At 44.9% G+C, this 25,629-nt stretch overlaps 1 protein-coding gene and 1 pseudogene across 2 annotated transcripts in view; one reads left to right on the top strand and one right to left on the bottom strand.

Annotated features, from left to right (window-relative positions):
* Positions 1-25,629, top strand: part of COG7 (component of oligomeric golgi complex 7) — an 83,092-nt gene that overhangs the window by 31,706 nt on the left and 25,757 nt on the right. Inside the window, exons 7-10 of the mRNA XM_082714678.1 lie at positions 5,335-5,533; positions 11,329-11,456; positions 12,633-12,787; positions 18,550-18,666. Coding sequence (XP_082570804.1) covers positions 5,335-5,533; positions 11,329-11,456; positions 12,633-12,787; positions 18,550-18,666 — 599 coding nt within the window. The remainder of the gene's footprint in view (positions 1-5,334; positions 5,534-11,328; positions 11,457-12,632; positions 12,788-18,549; positions 18,667-25,629) is intronic.
* LOC309854951 lies at positions 24,272-25,611 on the bottom strand (annotated as a pseudogene). Its single transcript has one exon. The product of its transcript is annotated as an uncharacterized misc_RNA (transcript).

Genomic DNA, 25,629 nt, shown 5'->3' with positions numbered 1-25,629 from the left:
GCACGCACTCTCTCTCTGTCTCTCTTTCCCTCTGACAAATAAATAAATAAAATCTAAAAGTCCTTTGCCAGATATATTTTGTAGATACTGCTTTCTGGTCTGTGGCTTAAACAGAGGTATTGATTTTGATGAGGCTTCGTTTTTTCAGTTTTTTTTTTAAATTGTTTTGTAAGAAACTATCACAAACCCCCAGATTGCTGTGTTTTCTTCTAGAAGCTTATTTACTTTGTACGGAAATGTCTGTGGTCTGTCTTGAAATTGGTCTTGTTGTATAGTGTAAGGTCAGGTCAGATTGTTGTCGGGTGGGCTCTTGAGGTTGATTTCTGAAGCCCTAGTTGATAAGTTGGTAAGTCTGGGAACTTTGAGGTGGTTCTTTGACCCATGACCAGAGAATCCTTACGCCACATTACTTCCGAGGACCGGGGGACACCTCTGAGTGTAAGCGACCCAGCGTGTTTTAATTGAAACGCGTAAAAAACATGCCACTGAAGGTCTAGGATCTGCCTTCGTAGCTTCAGCGGACCCACCGGTTAGAGCTCCTTAGAACCGAGCGACTTAGTTTCCTTCTTCCCCTGCCCCAGGTCATTGGAGTAGGAGATGAGAGAGGAGATCCAAACCGCGCAGTCCCGCTTCACCAGACGTGGTGAGGAGTCAGGATACCTTCTTCTAGACAAGATCCATTTTCCTTTCTTCCTTGGGTCCCTTCTGTCAGATTTCTTCTATTTCTTCTATCAGGTTTCTTCTGTCAGATGCGGACGTTGGGTTGAGCGGTATCTGAAGCTCTTGATGCTTCTCTGACATTTGCCTGTTCGGTGACAGTGAAGGGACCGCGTTGGCTGGAGACAAGAGGGTTCGTGTTGGTGCAGCTGTGTGTGTGGGCAGCGGAGCCACATGGAGGACGAACTGTGGAGCCAAGGCAGGAACGTGGCTTTCTCAAGAAGGTAGTGAGAGTCTCGAGCCACAGACTGAGTGATGACGTTGCCGTTTTAAGGATGATGTTGGTGTCAGAACATCACCTGAGTAGTTTCCCTGCCCAAAAGGCTTAACCCTGAATGCTATCATGAGGAAACATGCAGACGGATTCAAATGCAGGACCATTTCGTGAAACAGTTGTCTTGGAGTCTTCAAAAATGTCAGTGTGGTGAAAGAAAAAAAAAAAAGTTGGGGCACCTGGGTGGCTCAGTTGTTAAGTGTCTGCCTTCAGCTTAGGTCATGATCCTGGGATCGAGCCCCACATCGGGCTGCTTGCTCAGCAGGAAGCCTGCTTCTCCCTCTCACTCCCCTGGCTTGTGTTCCCTCTCTTGCTATGCCTCTCTCTCTGACAAATAAATAAGTAAAATCTTAAAAAAAAAAAAAAAGAAAAGTTGATTTGATTTTAGATTAAAGGAGACAAAAAAAAGAATGACAACTAAATGTAATCGCATGGTCCTTGATTGGATTCTGCATGAGGACAAAAAAGCCATGTAGGGATAGTTGGACCATAAAGGTATTTCAAGAATAAGTTTGATTACTTGTAGTGTTGTGATGTAAGAGGATGCCCCCATTTTGTTGCTGCTGTTCTTAAAGAATTTATTTTTGAGTAATCTATACACCCAACATGGGGCTCGAACCTATAACCCCAAGATCAAGAGTCACGTGCTCCACTGACTGAGACAACCAGCTGCCCTAGGATGGCCCTGTTTTTAGGAGGTACATGCTGAGGTGCCTGCATTAGACCTGTGTTAGAGAAATAAAGCAGTTGTGACAGGATGTTAGTAATTGATGAATCTTGCAATTTTAAATATTTAAAATGTAAATAAGTCTTAAAAATAACATTTAAAAAATAACGAATTTGGAGGTAGCGTAGGCAGTGATCTGATGAGGAGAGGTTGGAGACAAGGCAAGAACTTGATCTGGCCTTGCATGATGGAAACATAGTAGAAGGCACCCAGTTCAAGAAGAGTGGACAGTTGTTAAGACCTAGTAACTGATAACGGAAAAGTTCGAGGGGAGATTTTCACTGTGTCAGAAGGGAGGTGTTACTGTCAGAAGTACACAAGTTGAGGGAAGCAGGTCTGGGAAGGTCACGGGGACAGTAATGAATTCTAGTTTGGGACACTTAAATGCCAAGGAAGAGTGGCTGCCTCAGCGGTGTTGTACAGGAGACGGATGGAAGACTGTCACTCAAGGAGTACAAATTGGGAAGGTTCCCACAGTTTGGTCATTTCGTTCCTCGTTGGCTTGTTTGGTTCTTTCCTCTGTTCCTACCTCTCAGACTCCAGCAGGGATGTCTCTCAAACTAAACAGGTGTTCACTGAAGCTTTGTGAGTTTTCTATTATTATAGTAATCTTAAAAAAAAAAAAATGGTAGTTTGGATTATGTACATGGTTGCCGTAGGACCAGCAGCTGTTATAAATGGGATTGTTTTCTTAATTTCCTTTTTGGGTTGTTGATTGCTGGTGTATAGAAACACAACTGATTTTTGTTTGTTGATTTTATATCCTGTAGCTTTGATGAATTTATTAATGCTAACAGGTTGTGTGTGTGAATTCTTTAAGGTTTTCTATATATAAGATCATATAGTTTATGAACAGAGATGATTTTTTTCTTCCTTTACAATTTAGATGCCTGTTATCTCTTTCTCTTGTTGTACTGTTCTGGCTAGAAATTCCAATACTGTGTTAAATAAAATAGCATACTTATCTTGTTCCTGGCCTTAGGGGAAAAGCTTTCAGCCTTTCACCGTAGAGTATGATAGCTGTTTTTCTTGTGTGACCTTTATCATGTTAAGGAAATTCATTTCTAGTCCTAGTTTATTGAGTTTTTTGGTTGTTTATTGTTTATCTTATTTTTTTTTAACATAAAATGTGTTGAATTTTATCAGATGCTTTTTTCTGCATTAACTGAGATGGTCGTGTGTTTTCTTCCCTTCATTTTGTTAATGTAGTCCATTATATTGATTAATTTTTATATATTGAGCCACTCTTCATTTAGGAGATCCATTCTACTTAATTATGGTATATAAGCCTTTTAATATGGTTGCTGAATTTAGTTTATTATTATTTTGTTGGGTATTGTTGATTGTGTATTTATAAGGAAATGGTCTGTAATTTTCTTTTAGTATTTGGTTGGCCTTGGTATCAGGTTAATGCTGGCTTCATAGAATGAGTTAGGAAGTGTTTTGTATTAGTTTGCCAGGACTATCATAACTAAATATCACAAACTGGATGGTTTAAGAATAGAAATTTATTTTCTTTTTTCTTTTTTTTTTTTTTAATTTATCAGAGGGAGAGAGGGGGAGAGAGTGAGCACAGGCAGTCAGAATGGCAGGCAGAGGCAGAGGGAGAAGCAGGCTCCCTGCCGAGCAAGGAGCCTGATGTGGGACTCGATCCCAGGACGCTGGGACCATGACCTGAGCCGAAGGCAGCTGCTTAACCAACTGAGCCACCCAGGCGTCCCTAGAAATTTATTTTCTTATGGTTCCGGGCACTAGAAGTCCAAGCTCAAGGTATTGGCAGGGTTGTTTTCTTCTGAGACCTCTCTCTGCTTGCTGGTGGCAGTCTTCTACCTATGTTTTCTTTTGATTGGTGTCTGTGTCCTGATCTTCTCTTGTTATAAAGACACCAGTCGGATTGGATAAGAGCCCACCTAGATGACCCGTCTTACCTTAATTGCCTCTTTAAAGCTCCTAGGTCCAAAGACAGCCACGCTCTGGGATACTAGAGATCTGGACTTCAACATATAAATTTGGGGGCAACACAGTTTTTGATTACTGATTCTGCCTCCTTCCTAGTTAATTATAGGACTATTCAGATTTTCTGTTTCTTCTTCAATCAGTTTTGGCAAATTTTGTTTCTAGGAATTTTTCTTTTTTTAAGATTTTATTTATTTATCAGAGAGAGGGAGAGAGAGCGAGCACAGGCAGACAGAGTGGCAGGCAGAGGCAGAGGGAGAAGCAGGCTCCCTGCCGAGCAAGGAGCCTGATGTGGGACTCCATCCCAGGACGCTGGGATCATGACCTGAGCCAAAGGCAGCTGTTTAACCAACTGAGCCACCCAGGCGTCCCTGTTTCTAGGAATTTGTCTGTGTCATGTAAGTTATCTAATTTGTTGGCATATAATTGTTCATCATATTCTCTTACAATCCCTTTTATTTCTGTAAAATTGTAATAAATGTACCACCTTCATATCTGATTTTAGTAATTGAAAGCTTCTTTTTTTTGGTCAGTCTAGATACCAGGTTTGTCAGTTTCGTTGGTCTTTTCAAAGAAATTTACTAGTTTTGTTGATTGTTAAAATTACTTTCTATTCTTTATTTCATTTACCTCTGCTCTAATCTTTATTTTTTCCTTCCTTCTACTAACTTTGGGTTTTGTTTCTTATTTTTCTTTTTCCTTACTGTGTACAGTTAGGTTATTGATTTGAGATATTTCTTCCTTTTTAATGTATGTGTTTAAAGCTATGAATTTCCCTCTTAGTGTTGCTTTTGCTGTGTCCCATAACTTTGGAGAAGTTGTGCTTTCATTTTCCTTCCTCTCAGGGTATTTTCTCCTAAAAATTTGAGTTTATTGATCTTACAGTTTTTAAGCTTACACCTTTGTTGGCCTTAGAGTTACCTAGGAATGGCGTTATATCTTGTTTTCATGTTTGGGCCTATTTAAGTTATGTTATGATAAAACAGCATTTTTATGATAAAAAAACATCACAGACAGGGGTGTCCCTCAGAACCCCTCTCTAAATGTACTGTGTGCATTCTTCCAGTTTTGCCCACAAGAGATCAGTAGTATATGAAACAGAAAAGACTCTTAGCGAATAACTAAATCTGTAATCTTAAAGGCCCTGCACACACTCTTCCTGGTGGTCCTTAGAATAAAAGATAAATCCATCTTAACCAAAGATCTGTGTCCAGGGGAGAGGTGGCTGTGGCTGCTCTGCAAATCTGGCTAGATGTCCTCCAGCCCTGACTCCGCGAATTGCTCTTCTTTAATTCCATTTTGTTCCCCACCTCCCACCTCCTCCCAGTTTCTGCACTGTCATCCACACAGTCCTCGCTGGCCACTTTTGGGTGGCCATCTCCATACTCTGCGTGACAGATGGGGAAAGAGGCACTTGGGGCCAGTGATAGACATGAAGTAGCCAGTTGTCCTGGACAGGTTGCAAGTTCTGCGGTTTACTTGGCCTTCTGAGCTTGCTCAAGTTTGGGATAAGGATCGGTTGGGGCTTAAAGCTCTTGACCAGGTCACTTTCCAGCTGTTGGAGGGATTCCTCTGAGAGCAACCCAAGAGACTGTTTCTTTAACAGGTGTGCTTCTCTTTGGCCCTGTGTGCTAACACCGATACCTCTGTCTTGCTGCAGGTTTTCAAGAACCCCCACGAGGTCGTGACTGTGCTGCTGATTCAGACTCTGGGGGTCTTGCTGCCCACTCTGCCCGACTGCCTCAGCTCCAGCCTGGAAAGGGCAGGGCCTGAGCTGGAGCTTCTCAAGCTGCTGGAGTTCTATGACGCCACCGCCCACTTTGCCAAGGGATTGGAGATGGCGCAGCTCCCCCACCCACGTAAACATTCCTTCTGGCTTGTCTTCACTTGCTCTTTTTGAAGCTTCTGGGGCCTGGGTTTTCCCGTCTTTTAGATGACTGATCTTGCAGAATTGGAAGGGATCCTTGTTTTCCTTCTCAGCAGATACAGAAGCCGCTTCCATGAAAGCATGGCCATTGTGGAAATGGTTGTTGCCTGTTAACCAAGCCCAGTGCTACCTAGGGGCTTTGCATGCTCTGGGAACGTGATGGGTACATCGGCAGGGGCTTAGAATACACATGAGGTAGCTGGACATCGGTGGCCTTGGATTGGCAGCCGGCTACATTGGGAGGGTGGAGTCCTCTTCCCTTTGAGGCATCATAAAACCTCAGACAACTCAACCTAAAAAGTAAGTTAAGAGAACAGATAGGTTAGAGGAAATTTTGATGGGGCACCAGCAAGTTCTGAAGGACAGGGTTAGGCTATGTCAGGACTAAGGGTGGTAATGGGGGAACTGGGCATTTCCCCAGCTGTATCTGGGACCAAAGCACTCCTCACTCCTATTTGGGAACACAGCAGTGGTACGTTACCTGTGTCCCCTGTAAGTCAAAAGCATCATAAACTTTTAAGTAGCACAGATCTCGTGACACATGCTGCTGTCAAATCAGGAAATCACTTCAGGAAGCTTTGTTCTGCCATTTGGCTGCTGTGTGTCACTACCTTGGTTTATTTAATAGTTATTCTCTTTAATTACATTTGTGTATAATTACTTTGTACATTCCAGGGAGTGTGTGTATTGTTCGAGTTCCGGATGATTCATAGGTGTTTTGGCTCACTCACTCGGCAGGTCTCGGTCGTGGGAGAGGCCGGGGGGATGTGGGTAGCTTCCAGGGGACCGGGATGCAGTGTCCAAGTGGCTAGAGCATAGGACATGCTGCCTTCTAGGGCCCAGTAGAATGAAGGTAGGGCAAAGTACAGAAGGGCTGGTCGCCTTCCTCCCGGTGGTGAAGGACGTCCTTGAAGAAGAGAGGACCGCCCTGCACAAAATCAGACGTGGAAGTGCTTTGTTAGCTAGCCACAGAAATGTCAGTTTTTAAGGATTCCTATTGAGGTTTTCAAAAAAGTATTTCTTTAAATCTAAAAATAATTCAGAAACACACAAAAATAAAAATACAGAAGAATAAGACTGATTCGCTACACAAAAATAAAAATACAGAAGTATAAAAATGATTCACTACACAAAAATAAAAATACAGAAGCATAAAAATGATTCATCACCTCAGCACTCAGAGAGAGCCTCTGGCAGCCTTCTGTTATATTTTCTCCTAGTAATTCAAATATAAATACACATTTCCCACAAATGGAAAATATATACATGTGTAACCACTGTTAAAAATTTGTTGTATCTCCTCAAAATATCCTTATAGAGTAAGGATTTTTTTCCCATTGTTTATCAAGTATGTTGCAGAAATATTTTCAAACTTTATATTTTGCCTTTAACATTGTTTCTATTTTAGTAATTAATGTATGTACATGGCATGATTAGAAATACATGAAAGATTTTGCAATAGAAAAATGAAATTTTTAAGATAATTTATTTTATAATTAATAGATAACAGGATTCATTATTTAAAAAAAACAGAAAAGACAAAGAAGGAAGGTCACTCTCCATCTCCCATCTAGAAATAATATTTTGTGTTACATACATGTGCAGATTCTGTGTGAATGACCATGTCTCTGTATCCTTAACTACCTTTTTTAAAGATTTTATTTATTTATTTGAGATAGAACGAGAGCAAGAGAGCATGCATTGGTGCAGGGGAGGTTGGTGGGCAGAGGGAAAGGGAGAAACAGACTCACCGGTGAGCAGGGAGCCTGATCTGGGTCGTGATCCCAGGACCCAGGATCATGACCTGAGCCTCAGGCAGACACTTAACTGACTGAGCCATCCAGCTGTGCTTTAAATTTTTTTTTTTTTTTTTAAGATTTTATTTATTGGGGCACCTGCGTGGCTTAGTCAGTTAAGTATCAGATCCTTGATTTTTTTTTTTTTAATTTTTAAAGATTTTATTTATTTGAAAGAGAGAGAGATCATAAGTAGGCAGAGAGAGAGGCAGGCAGAGAGAAAGGAAGGAAGCAGACTCCCTGCTGAGCAGAGCCCGATGAGGCGCTTGATCCCAGGACCCTGAGATCATGACCTGAGCCGAAGGCACAGGCTTAACTCACTGAGCCACCTAGGCACGCCAGAAATAAATAAAATCTTTTAAAAATATTTCATTTATTTGACAGAAAGCAGGAGCAGGGGGAGGGGCAGAGGGAGAAGCAGGCTCCCTGCTGAGCAGGGAGTGCGATGCTGGACTCGATCCCAGGACCCTGGGATCATAACCCGAGTTGAAGGTAGACTCTTAACTGACTGAGCCACTCAGGTTCCGCTCCTTAAATATGTTTTGTTTTGTTTTAAAGATTTTATTTATTCATTTGACAGAGATCACAGGTAGGCAGAGAGGCAGGCAGAGGAGTGGGGGAAGCAGGCTCCCTGCTGAGCAGAGAGCCAGAAGCAGAGTTCCATCCCAGGACTCTGGGATCACGACCTCAGCTGAAGGCAGAGGCCTTAACCCACTGAGCCACTTAGGTGCCCCCTTAAATATGTTGTTAATAGAGTATTTTGTTACTGTATTAACCCCCTCAAATTTAGGGGGAAGGGACAAAAACCGTTCAAATTTAATATTTACTCAATAATGTCACCTAATACATGAATTTTTCCATTTGTTCCACAAAAGGTTTTTTTTTTTTCCCCACTAAAGTCTTCATAGCTGCTTCCCCACTTCTGCCTCCCATTAAGATCAGTTGATGCACATTGTATCTGGTTGTCTTGTCTCTTTAATCTCTTAATCTGAAATAGTCATCTCCTCTTTCTTCTGTCTTTCAAGACACTGACCTCTTTGAAGAATATAGGGTAGTTTTCTAGTGGGATGTCCCATATTCTGGAACTGTCTGATTGATTCCTCAAGATTAGATTTAGATGAAATATTTTGGCAAGAATGCTGCATTGATGATGGGGTGTGTTTCCTGTGGCACCACGTCAGGAGACACATAATGTCCAATCATTGGTGATGGTTGGATTAATCACTTAGTAGATGTATCCACTAGATCTCTCCATTATAAACGTACTTCTTCCTCTTTGTAACTCATAAGTAATCCTTATTACTTAAGGATTACTTAAGGGTGGATTTAAGGGTGCCTGGATGCTTCAGTCGGTTAAAGTGTCGGCGTTTGGCTCAGGTCATGCAGGGTCCTGGGATTGAGTCCCACATCTGGTTCCTTGTTCAGTGGGGAGTCTCCTTCTCCCTCTGCTTCTCACCGCTTGTGCTCTCTCTCACTCTCCACCTGTCTCTCAAGTCAATAAATAAAATCTTAAAAAAATTAAGTAACCCATGGAGTGATGCCTTGAGCCCATAGAAATATACTAATCCTCAAAAAATATTTACCCAGTGACTTTAGCCTCCATCGATAATCCTTGCCTGAATAGACTTTTACACTGCTGATTATAAAATGATGATTTCCTAATTCTCTGCTTCCTTCTACATCTGTTTGTGGCCTTCTTTTATAAAAAAAGAGATTTCCCTTTCTTTCCTCACTTTTTAAAAAAGTTTTATTTATTTACGTAATCTGTACACCCCATGTGGTGCTCAAACTCACAACCCTGAGGTCAAGAGTCTTGTGGTCTTCTGACTGAGCCAGCCTGGTGGCCCCTTTCCTCACTTTCATATCACTGTGAATTCCTGGATTTTTTTTTTTACTCCTTGTGTTATGATTTGTTGTTGCCACTATTAATTTTGATGCTTGAATTATTTCCAATTTGGTCAGTGGTTGCCCCCTTTGGGCTGCCTCCTGGATCTTTTCAGTGTGTCCCCATCAGTCTTTAAGTGCATTCTTGCTGTTCGGCACAAACTGTTCCAGGAACACATACCTTCCCTGCCTCGGTTCTGTGTTTTCCCAAGGAGCCTGATTTCTTCTACTGGTAAATGGTATTTAGAACAAGGTCTGGACACCGAGGGTACTCATTGTTGCTGGGCTCCTAGAGTCTTTTGTTGAACAGAGCTAGGAAATGCATGTTTCTAGTTTGTTCCAAAGAATTGGAACAGTGGATTGTTCTAGATCGTTCCAAAGCAGATCCACCACCACAGGTTCATAGCTTCGGTCTTCCCACTTGCACCTCTGGTTCCCAACTTGTGTGTGTGTCTTTTGTCTATGTAGATGTCCAATTATTTTTCTTGACTGCTTTATAGATAGATCACAATGTGTTTAATTTATTCTGTTCAACTACAAATGGACGAGTTCTGGAATGCCGGACGCTGAGGTTGCTGTGCCGAGCAAAACCAGACCGTCCCTGCTGTCACCCATCATCTGTTCCGGTGGGAGATAACCTAATGATCATAGTAATGGGTGTATAATTACAAAATGAGATGAGTACTTTGAAGAAAAACACAGTGGTTCTAGGAGCATATGTGAGCCAACAAAGCTGATCGAGCCTGGGGACTTGAGCTGAGTGAGTCCTGGAAGAAAAACGGGGAGGTGACCAGATGCCGGAGGATAAGGGAGAACAAGATCCTTCTGGACAGAAGCATCGGCACACGACCGGAAGGGAGCCCGGTGTGTCCGAGGGGCTGAGAGAAGGCGGGGGCCAGGGCGATGGTAAAGGAGAGGCTGGGGCAGTTAGAAACCGAAAGAGCTGGCTTTTATGGAGTGTTCCCACAGGCTAGACACAGATTTTATGTAGTCCCCACTAAGGCCTTATAAGATTGATGCCTTTATTAATCTTAATTTATAGCTGAGGAAACAGGCCTCCAGAGTTCTGTCATTGTACACAGTCACGTAAGTAGGAGGCAGGGGAGCCTGGACCGAAGAGCCTTCCCTCGCCACTGCTTGCGTCTTTCCCCTCCTGAGGTCAGCCTGCGTGGGGCCTTGCGGCCTAGAGAAAAGATTTTGGATTCCAGCTGAGGCACTCAGAGGCTGATTAGGGAGAGACACGTCAGGAAGATTTCAGGAGGCAGCCTGCAGGGGCGCCCCGCTGACCAAATTCAAAACAATTTGAGCATCAAAGCGGATAATGACAATAGTGGATCCTAACACCGTGAATATGGAAGAATCTATGGGTTCACGGGATTTATTATATTAAAGAGAGCGACAAAGGAAAATTTTTTCTTTGTAAGAGAAGACCTGCAAGTAGATCTAGAAGAAACGAGAGGATTAGGAAATCATTTTATAATCAGCAGTGTAAGTTTATTCAGGCAAGGCTTATCAGTGGATACTGAAGTCACTTGGGTGTCAGTATTCAGCCTAGAAGCTGAGTTGCTATTCTTGGAAGGTGCCCATTTCGATTTTTGGTACAAACATGCTTTGTATTATTATTATTTTTTTTTTTTATGTAGGCGAATATAGGAATTTTGGGGATGCCTAGTATGTGAGGTATCCCGTCTCTAAAGTCCTGGGAAAATATTCCAGCAGACCCTTTTCTCTGCAGCACTTCTGGAACTGGCGCTTGACTAGAGTCATCGTTTGAAGTGATTCTTAGCCACGGTGGGTTGTGGGACGAAGGGAGTTGGCATCTTAGCGCTCTAGACAAATTACACCCCGAGCCCAAGTTCCGCAGAATTATTTACCGAAGTGATGGCTGCAGCTTCCATGAATAGCCAGCCACAGCACGTTCACAAAATGCGGTCAGTCACCCCTAAGGTGAAGCCAGACAAGTTCCAGCAGAGTACGATCAGCCGTTGCTTTCCAGCAATTTCGGCCCCTTTGTTCATTATCGATTTTAATTTTTCATCCCCTTAAGATGAGTACAACCTGGTGAAAGTCACGGAACTGGTGGAGGCTGTGTATGGTCCATACAAACCCTACCAGCTGAAGTACGGCGACCTGGAAGAGAAGAACGTCCTCATCCAGATCAGCGCGGTGCCCTTGGTAATGGCCCAGTCCCCCCGGTGGCCAGGCAGGGAGCCTCTGGTTTGCCAGCCCCAGGGAGAAGGGTGGGGTGCAAAGACTGGGAGCGGGGGCGGGGGGGGCTGGCAAAAAAGGGGCTCAAGTACCCAGTGGACTCTTGCAATCCAGGTGTAAAATGAGACCATGGAGATGCTACCGATTTTCTATTTAAAATCTCAAATAAAGGTCCAGCAGAATGAGAGGCTTAAATCTTTGGGGGGAAGTTGATGATCTCCCAGATACTGAATTCTTACTATGGCAGTCTTCCGTCTGAGCTGAAGGCCGACACCTAATGACTGAGCCACCCAGGCTCCCCCCCCTTCTTTTTCTTTTTTTTACTTGATGAGCATTTACTGAGCACTTACTGCATACTGACATTACTTTAAATGCTGGAAACTAGAAAAGCACGAACAAGTGGTGTGTTCTGCCCTTGAGGAACTTATAGTCAGGGTCCTATTTTGAGACTGGAGAATCCTCTGTGTCCTCGCTTGGTTGCTGGCAGTGGTTTCTGGCCCTGAGAAGCAGGGACCAATCCGTGAACTTAGACTGGGCTTCTCAAAGCCTCAGAGCCTGGGTGCAGATGGGCACAGGAGCAGAGCACTCAGGGACTGTGCCTTAGGGGCAGGTTCCCTCGGGCGGGCCTCCGAGGGTGAGGGAAGGCATTCCCGTCGCCAGTATTGTGGTGATTTAGCATGTTGCGAGTTGACATTTAAGAGCAGATCTCCCACTAGTTAAACTCTGCTGCCTTCTGCCATTTTTCCATTTTCTAGTGATGTGCCTAGAAAGTCTGCTCCGCCTCAGTTACGTTCTTGCCCCTGAAGGAAGATTTTCCTTTCGCTGCATTCTTTTGGAGTGTCTGATACAGAGAATCTGAATTCTAGCTTTAGAGCCAAAGGGGAGATGCCATCTTAATCACAGAAAAAGAGGAAAGAGGTGAAAAATGGAAGGCTTTTCTCCCAGGGATTGGTGTGTGTGATCTTACTGGCCATGTAGATGTCCTGCCCTTGGCTCGGGCTCTGGAAGAGCTCTGCAGCTTTGGGGCTGCGTTTCTGCTACCTGACCCCGTGCCAGGAGGTTTAGACATCTCCTCCGTCTTAATGTCTGTTCATCTGTTCTTGAGTCCGAGGCGGCCCTCATTTGTCCATATTTGCTGACCAGGAACACGGGGAAGTCATTGACTGCGTGCAGGAGCTGAGCCACTCCGTGAACAAGCTCTTTGGTCTGGCTTCTGCAGCCGTCGACAGATGCGTCAGATTCACCAACGGCCTGGGGACCTGCGGCTTGCTAGCAGCACTGAAATCCCTCTTTGCCAAGTAAGGCTGGGGTGTGGGGACAGGTCAACACAGCGGGTGCTGTCTGCCCCAGTTAAAAATGCGTGTGTTCTGTGTTCCTGCTCTGAGCCCTGGAGTAGCACACGTGCCTGAGCCCGGGGCAATCTTTTTTAAAGATTTTATTTATTTGAGAGAGAGAGAGAGACAGAGATCGTGAGAAAGAGCATGAGTGGGGAGGAGAGAGAGAAGCAGGCTCAGTACTGAACAAGAAGCCTGACGTGGGGGGCGGGGGAGGGTCAGTCCCAAGACTCTGGGATCGTGAATTCAGCTGAAGGCAAACACTTAACCAACTGAGCCACTCAGGCATTCCCCACCCCCCATCCCCCGAAGGGGCAATCTTTGTTTTTATTCCCCCTGAGGGGGCAATCTCAAGGATATTCCTTGTAGCACCATTACCGACAGAACATTTGAAGCAACCTGAATGTCCAAGAATTTGGCAATCACTAAATAATGTACATGTTCATACAAGGGAACTCTGGCAGTTACAGCCTTAATTTGATCAACATATATCCACATTGATGGATCTCCAAAATAGGGTGTCCAGTGAAAAAAACAAAGTTGCAGAATATTATGTAGAGTCCAATACAGTATGTAAAAAGAACATACAAAAAATAAGGTATATTTTCCATAGTGGGGTTCAGCGAGCTTTTTCCTCAGAGGGCCAGATGGTAAGCATTGTAGGCTTTGTGGGCCGTGCGAGTAGTCAGTAGAGACTTTTGTAAATGACATGTAAATGAATGGTGTGACCGTATGTCAGGAAAACTTTTTCTTACAAAAAAGTCAAAAGTACCAATCCCTGTTCTGGATCTATTTTAATGCTTTAACATGCGTTATATATTCCTGTAGAATGGGTGTCAGCAAACTAGCTCATGAGCCAAACCTGGTCTGCCCTCTGGTTTTGTAAATAAAGTTTTATTGGAATGCAACCATGCCCCTTCACTTACCTCTGGTCTATGAAGGTAGAGTTCAGTAGTTACGACAGACAGACCTTGGGCTTTGCAATGCCTAAAATATCTGGACCTTAGCAGAAAATTTTGCTGAGCCCTGATGTGTGGAAGGTTAGGCCACAAACTCAAAACATCGGGGGGGGGGGGGGTGGGGATGGGGAGGCAGGGAAGGAGTAGGGTGGTGTTCATAGGGAATTCAGCTTTATTTGTTGTTTTCTGACTTTTAGAAGAGAGCGTATGTTCACACGTTGTTTACGTAATTAAAAATATAAGATGAAAAAACATAAACATGCTAAGTGAAGGAAGTCAGTCATAAAAGACCATGTGTTTTATGATTCTGTCTATATGAAGTGTCCAAAACAGGCAAATCGATAGAAACAGAAGATAGACTGTGGTTGCCTCGGGCTGAGGAGAGGTAGGCACCTGGGGGAGATGGGGGGTGACTCCTAAAACAGACGGGGCTGCTTTTTTGGGCGATGAAAATGTTCTGAAGTCGACTGTGGTGACGGTCACATAGCTCTGTGACTACGCTGAAAACTGTTGAATTGTGCTCTTTAAATGGGTGAATTGTGCAGTGTGTGAATTACATCGCAGCAGAGCTGTGTGAAGGAAGAAAGAAGAGGATGCGAAGTGACATTTAGTTAGGGGACAGAACAAGCGAGCAGGAGGCCTGAGGCTGGGTTCTCGGACCTGCGCAGTCCACGCGCCACAGCCCGCCGCTGGTCAGAGCTGCAGTCTCCGGCTTACACACAGACACATTCTCGGGCTCTCCAAAGCCCTTCTCTTGGTAGCTTGTTCTAGATTATAGTTGCCCTCAGTCTTAAGAAATTTATTTTTATTTCTTATTTTGTTTTAGAGAGAGGGAGAGCGTGCAGGCTTGGGGTGGGGTGAGGGGCAGCAGAGAGAGAGAGAGAGAATCTTTTTTTTTTTTTTTTTTTTTTTAAGATTTCATTTATTCACTTGACAGAGAGAGATCACAAGTAGATGGAGAGGCAGGCAGAGAGAGAGAGAGAGAGAGAGAGAGAGAGAGAGAAGCAGGCTCCCCGCTGAGCAGAGCGCCCGACGCGGGACTCGATCCCAGGACCCTGAGATCATGACCCGAGCCAAAGGCAGTGGCTTAACCCACTGAGCCACCCAGGTGCCCGAGAGAGAGAGAATCTTAAGCAGGCTCCATACTCAGCATGGATCCTGACGTGGGGCCTGATCTCATGACCCTGAGGTCATGACCTGAGCCAAAATCAAGAGCCAGATGCTCAACCAACTGAGCCACCCAGGTGTCCCACAAGAATTTTTTTTTTTTTTTTTTAATTGAGCAGAATGCTGTTTTCCTATAGTAAGTTCAGGGAGCTCTTGTCATTCCAGAAATACTGGGCACGCCCCTGTGAGCTCTGAGGTCCGTGGAGCCAGAGCTCTCAGTCCCCGCAGCAGGTCAGCACCATCAGAGGGCAGCTCAAGGTGGAGGCATTAAGGCCGCCAAGAACACAGGCACTGCTCTCAGATCGAGGAGTAACCAGATAAACCCAGATGTGTGCCTGCAGAAAGAGGAGTATGAGCAGTAAGTCTTATTGGACAGAATTGGCCAATTTCTGTCTCTACCACCAACCAAGATCTTGTGGGTAGAAAGAACTTTTTTATTGGGATCTAAAGATTTTATTATGAAATAACAAAAATAATACATTAGAGTAATTTTAAAAAAATTTTATTTATTTATTTGACAGAGAGAGAGAGAGAGAGAGACTGCAAGAGAAGGAACACAAGCAGGGGGAGTTGGAGAGGGAGAAACAGGCTTCCCGCTGAGCAGGGAGCCCCATCTGGAGCTTGATCCTAGAACCCTGGGATCATGACCTGAGCTGAAGGCAGATGCTTAACAACTGAGCTACCCAGGCGCCTGCATTAGAGTAATTTTTAAAAAACACGTAAAGGTATAAAAATATGAAAATCTTCCTCCCACCCTTAGTCTTTCTGCTAAAAAAATACCTACTTTTTTTTTTAAAGATTGATTTATTTGACAGACAGAGATCACATGTAGGCAGAGAGGCAGGCAGAGAGAGAGGAGGAAGCAGGCTCCCCGCCAAGCGGAGAGCCTGATGCGGGGCTCGATCCCAGGACCCTGGGACCATGACCCGAGCCGAAGGCAGAAGCTTTAACCCACTGAGCCACCCAGGTACCCCAAAATAACCACTTTTGAACATTTTGCTTTTATTCCTTCAAAAGAAGACATTCAGCTCTTTCCTCCGTACTTTAAAGGAGTTTTTTAATCAACCTTAACTATTATATCTTTTTTTTTTTTTAAGATTTTATTTATTTATTTGACAGACAGAGATCACAAGTAGGCAGAGAGGCAGACAGAGAGGGAGAGAAGAGGAAGCAGGCTCCCCGCTGAGCACATCGGGCTCAATCCCAGGACCCTGAGTTCATGGCCTGAGCTGAACGGAGACGCTTAACCCGCTGAGCCACCCAGGCGCCCCATCCTTTACTGTTGTCTCTTGAGGAACTAATGTATATAAGGCTGTTCCTCTCTCTTATCCCTTGCTCTTCTCAGCTGTTGTGAGTGAGATAGTTCTTCTGTTATTTAGATTACGTCATTAAAAAAAAAAAATAACACAGATCTATATTAAAAATTCAAACTGTAGAGAGGGGCCATGGTGAAACTAGGTCACCTCGCGAAGGGAAGATCTGGAAGCTACCGCAGCAGCTGCTGTCTGTAGAATGAGGACAATCAGTGTGAAGCTCACCCGAGCGGGGTTGAGGTGGGACACCGTTCAGTCACAGGGAGGGGTATTGGGGACGGCAGGACGGAGCATGCAGGGGAGGCAGGAGGGGCCTGGCCTAACTTGAACCAGCGTGAGGTCGAAGGGTGTAACAGGGGAGAACGGGTTTCAGAATCAGGGGCTTCCCAGCTCTGCCGGGAGTGTGGGCTCTGGTGTTGGAGCCCTGCCAGGCTCACGGCTCTGCTGCTTACTGCTTGGGATGTCTTGGTGTCCTGACATCTTTTCTTTGAGTGATGAGGCTCTCCCCATGGCGTTCGTGGCTAGTAAGTGAAAGCGGTAATTAAAGCCCCCAACACGGCTACCCTTACGTGGTGGAGACACCTGGAGATGTTGATCATGAGAGAGAATTGGAAAATCTGGGCATAAATGTGAGGAAAATGTGATGTGATACGCACTGAGGCTGAACGGGGGACCCCCCCCCGTCCCCGCTCCAGTGCTCTGCTGCCCACTCTGCAGCCTGGGAACACCCATGAGCTGCTGCCAAGCAGGTCCAGCGGCGGGTCGCACACTCTTGTAAGACACATTTATCATAGTCGCGGGGTGGTGGCCCAGTTGTTCAACCTGCCGCTGAAGCATGATTATGTTCCTCAGCATCCCTCTGTCAGGTGGTCCTTGGGGCCTCTCCCCATCCACCATGGACCGATGTCCCCAAGAAAGCTGACTTCAGGGCTGTGCCCTGCGGGGCACAACCCACCTTCCTCACTTAGGGTTTGTGGTTTGGGAAGGGAGCAAGGTCAGGCGTCTTGGGATGCACACAGATGTCCTGGGTTTTCAGGGAGCCTCGTGGTTTCCAGAGAACAAGACCCTGCTCACCCGTGTCCTCCTCACCGTACCCTCTCAAGGACGTGCGCACATTCGTTCCTGTTCCAGGAAGTGTACGTCTCAGAAAACAACGCCACCCCACAGCAGCTTTCCTTTTATTCTTTTCAAAGAGCTTTTGTATATATTATTTCATCTATTTAGTTTTTAAAGATTTTATTTATTCATTCGCAAAAGAGAGCAAGCTTGCTCGAGAGGAGGGAGAGGGACAAGCAAACTCCACACTGAGCGTAGAGCCCGATGTGGGGCTCAGCGTCATGACCCAGAGATTGTGACCTGAGCCGACGCCAAGAGTCCGACGCTTAACCGACTGAGCCACCCAGAAACCCCTATTTCATTTATTTGATCATCACAATTCCTTGAGGCAATGTAGAAGACACCATTCGTTAAGTCCATTTTAAAGATGAGAAAACAGTCCCAAAGACACCCAGATACTTTCTCAGGGCCCCAGTGCAAGTCTTGCATTCATCCAGGAACTGTTTCCAGGTGTCTCTTTTGTTCCCAGCTCTGTGCTCCTTCCTGGGGGACACTATGAGCCACAAGGACATAGTCCCTGTTCCTCCGGAGCTTCTAACCTGGTGACAGCACATACATTAAACACACACAGTAAAGAAGCGATGGACTCGTACTTGTGCTGCGTGCTGGGCAGGGAAGCAGCTGGGGTCTGGAGGAGCAGACAGCAGCCTGGGGGGGGGGGGAGAGATGCCTCAGCTTTGAATCCATTTCCCATCCTGTGCCATTCAAGCCGGGAACCTGCCTGCTGTGGAGCTTGGCTGTTTAATCTAAACTGGGGGGCGGGGAGGGGGCCGGGAATCCTGCAAGAGTACCCTGTGCATTGGCGAGCTGCCTTACAGTGTGCTCGGTGGCGGTCAGGTATCATCATGGGCCTGTGACATGTCAGGACAGTTCTTTGGGCTGGGGAGTCATTTCTCAGCACCACCTCTCACCTGGTGGGTCACCAGAATCTTCGTCTTAGTGGCTCTCTCCTTCTGTTTCGTCTTGAGCACCTCTCTCTTAAATCTCCCTTCCAGGTGAAAAAGATGGTCCGGCCCAACAGAGAAGACCCTGCTGTAGTCAGATTTTCCAGGCCTCTAAAGATGCTCTCAGGGTCCTTAGCCCTTTTCCCAAAGCCACATGATTCCAGGTGACTTTAGAGCCGAGGAGTCTTTGCTGACATCCCTGTCCGGTGTTTTTTCTTCCCGCATAGGTACGTGTCTGATTTCACCAGTACTCTCCAGTCCGTACGAAAGAAGTGTAAGCTCGATGATATTCCTCCCAACTCACTTTTTCAAGAAGATTGGACAGCTTTTCAGAATTCCATCAGGTAAAAATGAGGGCTGTAACTTAAATGTGTGCCCCATGTAGTAGGCAGAAACATGCATTATAGAATACGTAAAATCGATGAGCGTGTTGTTTTGCTTTGTTTTTTTTTAAAGATTTTATTTACTTATTTGACAGAGATCACAAGTAGGTAGAGAGGCAGGCAGAGAGAGAAGGGGGGAAGCAGGCTCCTCGCTGAGCAGAGAGCCCAATGCAGGGCTCGATCCCAGGACCCTGAGATCATGACCTGAGCCGAAGGCAGATGCTTTAACCTGATGAGCCACCCAGGCGCCCCTGATGAGTGTGCTTTTAAGGGGTTCATTTTTTTTTTCCCTCACTGCTTTCTTTTTTTTTAAAGCAAACTCTAGGGGTGCCTGGTCATGATCCCAGGGTCCTGGGATCGAGCCCTGCATCGGGCTCTCTGCTCAGCAGGGAGCCTGCTTCCTCCTCTCACTGTCTGCCTCTCTGCCTACTTATGATCTCTGTCTTTCAAATAAATAAATAAATAATCTTAAAGCAAACTCTAAAAACAAGCCAATTAAAAACAGCAGCAGCGACAACAGCAGCCCAGAGAGACCCCCTCTCACTGTTAAAGCATTTTAGTCTTTGTGTATGCCTCATCTCCTTAGGTGACTTATATTTTTTTATATTTGGCTTGAGATTTATTTTCCCCTTAGCCTATAATTTTTCGGGCTAAAATAACTTGGAACTTATATTTTAGAAAATATGTAGCTGATTAGGTCCTATTTTTATTATTTTTAAAATTTTTAAAATTTTTTGTAAGTTTTTTTTTTTTTTAAGTAATCTCTACACCCAACTTGGGTCTCAAACCCAGAAGCCCCAGATAAAGAGTCACACGTTCCACTTGTGGAACGACAAGCCAGGGACCCCAGATTCTGTTTTTTAAATCTAAACGCCATACCTCTAAGTGGTAAGGCAACATTATCTGGCCTTAAAGGACCATGTTAGAGTTCATAACAGGCTTTGTGGTCACTCTTCCAAGTGGTGGTTGATGGCTAGATCCTGGGGTAGTCCCTGTGACCTGTGGGCCACTAGATAGACCCCATTGCCCCAAGCCCTGAGCCCTGGTGGGAGTGTGATCAGCAGTGACCTGCAAGGGTTTGGCCCTTGAGAAGGTCCAGCCAGAAAGTGTAGACCGCTGGCCTATGGCCAGACCTGACCTATGGACGTGGTTTGATCACATCATTTACAAAATTTGGGGTTCGTTGTCCACATTTATAAACCAGATTTAACATAATCCAGATTTAACATAATCCAGATTTCTAACATCACCTAAACCCTGGAAGCCCTAGAAGCAATGGGTTCGCATCATCTCCCCGGCGCTGGTCGCTGAAGTCCCCGCCAGCCTGGCCGTACATTCTCTTGTGCCGCTGCTCTGCTACCACGGTGGTGGGACAGCTGCTCTACTCTTAGGCTGAGATAAACGACAACAACCCAGAATTTCTTTTCTTTAAAACCACTCTTCATGGTTGTACATTCTGGAGAGGGCGGTTGACCTTCACCCTCTTGCCTGACCCCTGGCCTAGGTAGTGTGTGCAGGGTGCCTGCGACACGTGGAGTTCTCAGTGTGGTGGTCCACACCAGAGCACGTCCAGATCCTCTGAGAGCTGTCTTTTTTTTTTCTTTCTTTCTTTCTTTCTTTTTTTTTTAAAAGATTTTATTTATTTATTTATTTATTTGACAGACAGAGATTACAAGTAGGCAGAGAGGCAGGTAGAAAGAGAGAGAGGAGGAAGCAGGTTATCCGCGGAGCGGACAGCCCGATGCGGGGCTCGATCCCAGGATTTTGGGATCATGACCTGAGCCGAAGGCAGAGGCTTTAACCCACTGAGCCACCCAGGCGCCCCTTTCTTTTTTTTTTTTTAAAGGATTGATTTATTCTCTGTCAGGGAGTGAGAGAGCGAGGCAAGGGGCAGAGGGGGGGGGAGAAGCAAACTCCATGGCATGGAGTCCAACTCCGGGCTCAATCCCATGACGCCGAGATCATGACTTGAGCTGAAACCAGGAGTCAGATGCCCAACCAGCTCAGCCACCCAGGCACCCCTGCAAGCTGTCTTTAATCAGAGCAGATCCAGCACCTCCCAGGGCCATTCGGATAATTTCTTCATGGCTCTGATCTGGACTTCTAATTTTGGGGGATGAAATTTAATGTTCTCGATGCTAACTGTATCCCCCTAGCATGTGTGGCGGCTTGGTACACTGGAAAATACTACATACAAGGTTATTCTGTTGCACTCGAGGCAAGTGGAAAGTGGAATATTTCATTTTCTCATAAACCTTTCTTATGATGGAATGCCTAGATACCCTGGTGATGGATAGGCGCTTGTAGAGAAGTTAAAAATTAACTAGACTTAAGATGTTTTTAATCCTTGGATTTGTCCTGACATTTATAGTTTGGTGTTGAAGGACTCGGTCGCTGGACTTTAGGGCCTCGCATAAAATTACTTGAAAATTAAAAGATTATTAAGTAAAGGCATGACGGTCATTCAGTCTTACCTCTGAGAAGCCAAATGGATTACTCTTCATCTGCCTTTCATGGGATCAGAGAGAGGCACAGCTTAAAACCAGTTTTCTTTGCCTTGCAAATAGCAGACATCTAACAAATACTAAATAATGACTTTTGGTTTTTAAATTTTTTTTTTTTAAAGATTTTTTCTTTATTTATCTGACAGAGATCACAAGTAGGCAGAGAGGCAGGCAGAGAGAGAGGAGGAAGCAGGCTACCTGCAGAGCAGAAAGCCCGATGTGGGGCTCGATCCCAGGACCCTGGGATCATGACCCGAGCCGAGGGCAGCGGCTTATCCCACTGAGCCACCCAGGTGCCCCTGGTTTTTAAATTTTAACTTAATTTTTTTTTTTTTTTTTTTTTTTATTTGACAGAGAGGCAGGCAGAGAGAGAGAGAGGAGGAAGCAGGCTCCCTGTGGAGCAGAGAGTCTGATGCGGGACTCGATCCCAGGACCCTGAGATCATGACCTGAGCCGAAGGCAGTGGCTTAACCCACTGAGCCACCCAGGCGCCCCTTAACTTAATTTTTTTAAACCCCCTTTCTCTGTTTCACCCATCCCTCCTCCCCCCACCACAGTCATCATTTGTTTTCTGTACTCAAGAGTCTATTTGTTTCTTTTGTTTTGCTTTGTGTCTTAAAATCTACGTGTGAGTGAAATCATACGGTCAATTGTCTTTGACTTACTTCACTTAGAATAATACCTTTAGGTTCATTCATGTGATCGCAAATGGCAAGATCTCATTTTCTATGGCTGAGTCCATTGTCGATCTATGAATCACACACTGTGTCCATTCATTTATGCTTCTGTATCTTGGCTATTGTAAATAACATTGCAGTCAACTTAGGGATGGGTATATATTTTGAATTAGGGTTTTTGTTTTCTTTGATATATACCCAATAGTGACATTACTGGAGCATATGGTAATTCTGTTTTTAATTTTTTTAGGAAGCTCCGTACTGTTTTCCAGAGTGGCTGCACCAGTTTGCATTCCCACCAACAGTGCAAGAGGGTTCCTTTTCCTTCACCTCCTCACCAATACTTCTTTCTTCCTTCCTTCCTTTCTTTCTCTCTCTTTTTCTTTCTTCCTTCCTTCCTATTTTTTAGAGAGAGAGCGAGCGAGCGTGAGTTGGGGGAAGAGGCAGAAGGAGGAGAGAGAACCTTAAGCAGGCTCTGGGCTCAGCACAGAGCCTGATGCGGGGATCAGTCTCACGACCCTGAGATCATGACCTCAGCCGAAATCAATAGTTGGATGCTTAACTGACTGAGCCACCCCGGTGTTCCAATGCTTATTATTTCTTTTATTTTTGATTGTAGCCATTCTGACAGGTGTGACGTGATACCTCTTGTGATTCTGATTTGTATTTCCCTGATGATGATAGTGATGTTGAGCATCTTTTCATGTGTCTGTTAGCCGTTTGTCCGTCTTTGGAAAAATCTGCTCTGCTCATTTTTTAATTGGATTATTTCATTTTTTTGGTGTTGTGTTGCATATGTTCTTTATATACTCTGGATGTTAACCCCTTATCGGTTATATCATTTGCAAACATCTTGTCCCATTCAGTAGATTGCCTTTATGTTTTGTTGGTGGTTTCTTCGCAAAAAGCAAAAGCTTTTTATTTTGGTGGTGGTGTCCCAGTAGTTAAATTTCACTTTTGTTTCCCTTGCCTGAGGAGACATATTTAGAAAAATGTTTTTATGGCTGATGTCAAAGAAACACTGCCTGTATTTTCTCCTGGAAGTTTTATGGTTTTGGGCCTCACATTTAAGCTTTAATCCATTTTGAATTTATTTTTGCGTGTGGTGTAAGGAAGTAGTCCGGTTTCATTGTTTTGCATGGGGCTGTCCAGTTTTCCCAACGCCATTTGTTGAAGATGTTTATTTATTCTGTCTTTTCCCCATTGTTTATTCTCGCCTCCTTTGTCGAGGATTAATTGACCATATATGTGTGGGTTTATTTCTGAGCTCTCTATTCTGTTCTGGTGATTAGTCACTGTTACTGTGCCAGTATCGTACTGTTTGGATGACTCTGATGTATCTTGAAATCTGGAATTGTGATCCCTCCAGCTTTGTTCAACTTTCTGAGGGTTGCCTTGGCTATTTTCAGGGTCTTTTATGGTTCCATATGAATTTTAGGTTGTTTGTTCTAGTTCTGTGAAAAATGCTGTTGGTATTTTGATAGGGATTGGATTAAATCTGTAGATTGCCTTGGGTAGTGTGGACATTTTAACAATATTGACTCCTCCAACTATGAGCATAAAACTTCTTTTCATTTGTATCATCTTCAGTTCCTTTTATAAGTGTTTTATAGTTTTCAGAATATAGGTCTTTTTGTCTGTTTGGTTTTTAGTTCTAGGTGTTTTATTATTTTTGGTGCAGTTGGAAATTTTCACTTTCTGCTTCTTCATGATTAGTGCAAGAAATGCAACAGATTTCTGTACACTGATTTTGTATCCACTGACTTAATGGAATTCATTAATCAGTTCTAGTGGTTTTTTGGTGGAGTCTTTAGGGTTCTCTATATTATATTATGTCATCTGCAAATAGTGAAAGCTTCACCTTGTCCTTACCAGTCTGGATGCCTTCTATTTCTATTTCTTGTCTGATTACGGTGGCTAGGTCTTCCCAGTGCTATGTTGAATGAAAGTGGATAGAGTGGTCATCCTTATCTTTTTCTTTCTTTTTTTTTTTTTTGCATTGCACTTTTTAATTGCACAGGTAGTTTTAAATAAATGGAGAAAGCACCTTCCAAAAATTACACTAGCAGGGAAAGATTCCATCAAGCATTTACTCAGTAAATTTCCATAGTTTTACACAAGATTCTTGATCTTTCCGTGAACTGTACATGAGGGAAAGGAGCCCCCTCAGGTAGGTTCTCTGCTTGCAGAAGCAAACTAAAGGACTTAAAATTGGAGGCAAGCCTGGGATACCAAGAGGAGTAAAAGAAATGTTAAAGGGCCACTCATACATTTCGTGTCTAAGATGCTTGTCTGATGACCCTTACGTAAGAATTTTAGGGCAGACTACTGCCCTTAAGGGTACGACCTCAAAAACTGTAATTCTGGATTGTAGTAATGTATCTGAGTATCTTGGACTGCTGGGTGACAAAGACAATACTTGGGGTGACCTATACAGTTTAACAGACAAATACTTTAAGGGAATTCCCTAGCACTGTACACCCTCTACTTTGGCTTTTTTAAATGAAGCACAGGCTTCTTTGCTATCTGCCAGGCAGTATAATGGTCAAAAGAAAAGGGTAACAGCACTGGGTCATTCCTTAGACACTAATCAGCTGAGGAAAGAGTTCATTAGCAAAAGTGTCCTCCCAAGAATGGTCTACACCAAGCAGAGAGGACATGTCGCTCAAGGGAGACCCTCATAGCCACAGTCACTATAAGCATCCAGTAGGCAGGAAGATGACTTGAGGCAGTGGCTGGATGAAAGTAGATCTGAGGTGCCCAGCTCTGGAATGAAGTCATCTTCTACCAAGTTCTTCCTTCACTGAGACAGTGAATTCAGGGTGATCTTTCTCTGAGGGGCTGAAAGGTGCTTCCTCAATTTTCACTACCACATTAGCTTGGCTCTCTGTCTCAGAGGGTATCTCTAAGACTAGGGGCTTGGTGTATTCTTAATCAAAACAAATCAGTTCATTAATGGCTTCCAGCTTGGCTGATGACGTCCCCAGTGACGGAGAAGGGGAGGCTGGTAAGGAACTGGGTCCTTCGGGACGGGCTTCTGGATGCTGCTCGAGGCTGGGAGACTCTGGGGAAGGACATCTGAAGAACATGACTGGATCCAAGTTGAACAGAATGCCCAACAGGATATCAGACTCCGAGTCTGAAGAGTCAACGCTGTCAGAATCCATGGGGAGATGTTCTGGAGGGGTGACAACTGGGCCTGCACCTGCTGCGGACTCAGCAGACCCGGCCACTGGCCTCGCTCCATTCCCCTTGGTCTGGGTCTCCACCTCCTCTTCAGTAACCAGGGCATCCGTCCCCAAGCGCTGTCTTAACTCCTGGTTCTCAACTACAGGCCATGAGTTTTCTCTCGCAAAAGTTGATTTTCTAGCAAAAGTTTTTGGTTCCCTTCCTCCAAATCTGCCACTTGCTGTTCCAGCTCACTCATTCGAGCTTTCTTTCGGTCTCTGGCAGTCTGGGCTGCTACTCTGTTTTTCAGTTTCCTCCGCAGCGCCTTCTCCTCGGGGCTCAGGCGTGTGAGGCGCGTGCCTGGGGCGGCCCCCCGCTTGCCGCCTCGGGGCTGGCCCCTCGCGGCTGGCCCCTCGCGGGCCCAGCACCATGAGTGGCAGAGCCCGGTCGGCCGGGGCTCAGGCGGCAGTGGCGGCGGTGGCAGCGGGCTTGCTGGACAGAAGCAGCACTTTGGGGGCCCTGGCGGCCGGGCTCTACGCGGGTGCCACCACCACCATGGCCCAAGAGTGTCTACG

This window comes from Mustela nivalis, assembly GCF_964662115.1.
Source record: "Mustela nivalis genome assembly, chromosome: 19".
Taxonomy (NCBI): Eukaryota; Metazoa; Chordata; class Mammalia; order Carnivora; family Mustelidae; genus Mustela; species Mustela nivalis.
The sequence above is the reverse complement of the archived record's forward strand: the minus strand, read 5'-3'. Positions and strand labels throughout refer to the sequence as shown.